Source organism: Semicossyphus pulcher, unplaced genomic scaffold, assembly GCF_022749685.1.
Source record: "Semicossyphus pulcher isolate SPU_LCO1_2020_fin unplaced genomic scaffold, fSemPul1.0.p SCAF_27, whole genome shotgun sequence".
Lineage (NCBI taxonomy): Eukaryota > Metazoa > Chordata > Actinopteri > Labriformes > Labridae > Semicossyphus > Semicossyphus pulcher.
Window position 1 is genome coordinate 705,817 of NW_027211701.1, and position 3,155 is coordinate 708,971.

Sequence of the window (3,155 nt, forward strand, 5' to 3'; positions counted from 1 at the left end):
CTTTAACACTCTGACACAACACAGTCACGTTCAGACTGAGGTCAAAGTTCATGTTCAGGTGTGTGTATATAAAGAGCAGGACGACCTCCTCTTCATCACTTACCTGATACCTGAGCATCAGCTGACATTCACCTGACAGGTAGGACAGCCGCTCTCTCTCTCTCTCTGTCTGCCTCCATGTTAACACCTCCTCTAACTGACTGTCTCTGACTCCCAGCAGGCGTCTCCTCTGCTCCTCCTCGTCATCATGAAGGCTCTCCTGCTGCTCTCAGTGCTCGCTCTCACGGCTGCAGCAGGTCAGATCTTTGTGTTACACCTTGTTGGGTTGCTTAGGAACAGCTGTGTCACATGGCCTGGGCTCAGTGCTGTCCACATGTGGCTGTTTAGAACACAACGACACTTACAGGCTCGTGAGGCAGGAAGCATAAACGTAACATTGTGTATAATCAGTGTGTCGCTCTGCTGAGTCTGATTTTTATACATTTTGCTTCAGTACAAACTCCTGCAGAGAGTCAAGTTCTCCAAACATCACAGCTGCAGAATCAAACCTGCACTTGTTAAAAAGAAAGAAAATGGTAAGAAATACTTTTAATAATTGGGAGATGACGGATGACTCTTACTTTCAGTTGCAGAAGTTGCAGAAGTTGCAGATGTTGCAGAAGTTGCAGATGTTGCAGCTGCCGTACCGGAGCTGCAGGAGGACGAACAGTGTAAGTTGCTCTCTCACAGTAAACAGCCGTGTTCCTCTGCATGTTGTGTGTGAGTTAGTGAGCAGCCTGCAGCTCGTCACTCTGTAACACAGCTCATGTTTTCTGTTTCTGTCTCAGTGGTAGACGATGAACTTCCTGTTCCTGAAGGTAAAAAGCTGAACACGTGATTCGCTGCATCCTGAGTCGATTATATTCTGATCCTAATGTGACTCTTTCTCTTCTTGTAGAGGAAGACGCTGACATGTTTGCTGCTGCAGAGATGGATGCACCAGCTCAAGGTCCACTGTCTTCATAGACTCAGTGTGTCTGGTCACTATAATGACTCTGTGTCCTGTCAGAGTGATGATCCGCTCCTCTCTCTGTCCTCTGCAGGCCGTTTCTTCACCTGTCCCGCTGGCTGGGCCCGATACAAGAACACATGCTATTTATACGCGAGCTCGAGCAGATCCTGGAGCGCTGCTGAGGTCATTTAACATGTTCCATTCAATCCAAAGCTTTATTTGCAGGAAAGTTTCATAACCTGTTTTGCCAAAGCACCACAGCTTAACGTGACTCTCTGTGTCTCCTTCAGTACAACTGTGCCCGGCTGGGAGCCTCCCTGGCTTCTGTCCATGATGTGTTTGATTACAGTTTCCTGCAGTCGCTCACCAGGAGAGCAGGGAGCCTCTCGGCCTGGACCGGAGGGTTCTACTTCCAGGTTAATACAGCTTCACACATATATAATAAACCAGTCACAGTGTGTGTTTCAGCTGATTGAACCTCCTGGTTAGGCCACATAGACTGTGTGTTTGACCTGTGTCCATGTGTGCAGGGCTGGAGGTGGGCGGATCAGAGCCGCTTCAGCTACTCTAACTGGTCCTCTATGAACAGCGTCAGCAGCTACCAGTGCATCTACGTTCATTCCAGGGGTGAGACACCACACGTCCACCTGACACTTACAGTCAGCGCACTCACAACACCTCTGGAGTTCACATGAAAGCCTTTTAGCTCCACGACACATTTCTATCAGGTCACATGTGAGCTGAACTCTGTCTCACTGAAGCCACCAGAAACAGGTGTTACTGAGATGTAATGACAATAAACAGGCTGAAGGGGTGAAGGGATCATTAATCATTAATTTACCACTTCAGTTACACAGATTCTCGGGTCTTTGCATTTCCTGTTTGGTCTGAACAAACGCTGTCGGGCTTGTGTTCATGACTGCACATGTTGTCTTGCAGTGGGCTGGTCCAACGGTCTCTGTGCTTCTGCGAGGCCGTCCATCTGCATGAAGAGAACTGATAGCTGCTAAACCAGCAGCTGACGTGAGTGACGGAGGCCATGTTGGATCAGTGTGAGCAAACACAGTGAGCCTCTGTCTCTGTCACAGGAGCTCTTTCTCATTCATCAGTGAATCGTTGATGACTTCATGCTGTATATACTTGTTTGTAAAGCGGCCGCAGGCCGAGCGCTGATTCCTTTTTTACTCTGTGAAACGTGTTTGAATCACTTGTGACGAATAAAGAATGTATTCTGATCTACTGTGTATCTCTGGTGTTTTATTGGCTGACAGCAGCATGAGCACGTTTCATTCAAGTTGTGTAAAAACGTAGAACATAGAACATTTATAGAACATCCAGCTTTACCTGATAAATGTTTCTTGCCTTGTTTCCGAGTACATGTACAATCTGTAACACCTAAACAAATAGAAGCAGACCTCACATGCTAATGCTGGACCGTACTCAGTGTTTAAACAGTAAGTACATGTTTATTTATGTATTTATGGGCTGATAGTTCACATGAGTCCACTCCAGAGTTTGCTAACACATCTGCAGATAGACTTTTGTCTCATACTCATTCTGAGTTCTAATGGAATGAGTGATTCTGCTGGTCCCACTGACCGACGGCATGAGGTCAAAGTGCATCAGTTATAAATCCATGCATGGGGGACAGCAGGCCTTTGAGTGGGGAGTCCAGGCGAATCAGATTCATCAGCAGCCTGCCACCTTTCAGGGACAAATACCTCTTTGTCCTGGTAGATACTCAGGGACCTCGAATTCCTTTGAGTAGTTTGATCAACGCTGCTGGGTTCGGACAAAGGGGTCAGAGCTCTGGGCATCACTTCCACAGGGACCCAAAGAACCAGGAAGGCAAACCCTGATGGCTCATGGCCGGCTGTCAGATGTGCTACAGACCCTTGGTGGTGGCCACACTTTTCCTATGGCACAACCTTCAACTCCAACACAGGCCGCCAGATTTCAGTGTAATCAGACTGACTGATGCCAATAATCCCACAGAGGCTCAGGCCCTCAGGCAGAAGATAAATCTGCCACCATGTTCTGTGCCCCGGGCAGGTACAAGGCCATGAGGCAGAAACGTGAGGGAAAGCCCCTACGAGCCCCCCTGGAACACCCATAACAAGATGGGTGCATGCACATACACAGTCTCAGTGAGTACACAGAGTGC

General features: G+C 48.0%; 1 protein-coding gene across 1 annotated transcript; it reads left to right on the forward strand.

Annotated features, from left to right (window-relative positions):
• Positions 1–247: 247 nt before the first annotated feature.
• LOC138604767 (ladderlectin-like) lies at positions 248–2,001 on the forward strand. The gene is made up of 7 exons (XM_069676758.1): positions 248–296; positions 828–857; positions 938–988; positions 1,083–1,174; positions 1,282–1,407; positions 1,522–1,618; positions 1,931–2,001. Exons 1-7 carry the CDS (start codon positions 248–250, stop codon positions 1,999–2,001), a joined length of 516 nt encoding a protein of 171 aa, XP_069532859.1.
• Positions 2,002–3,155: the final 1,154 nt, after the last annotated feature.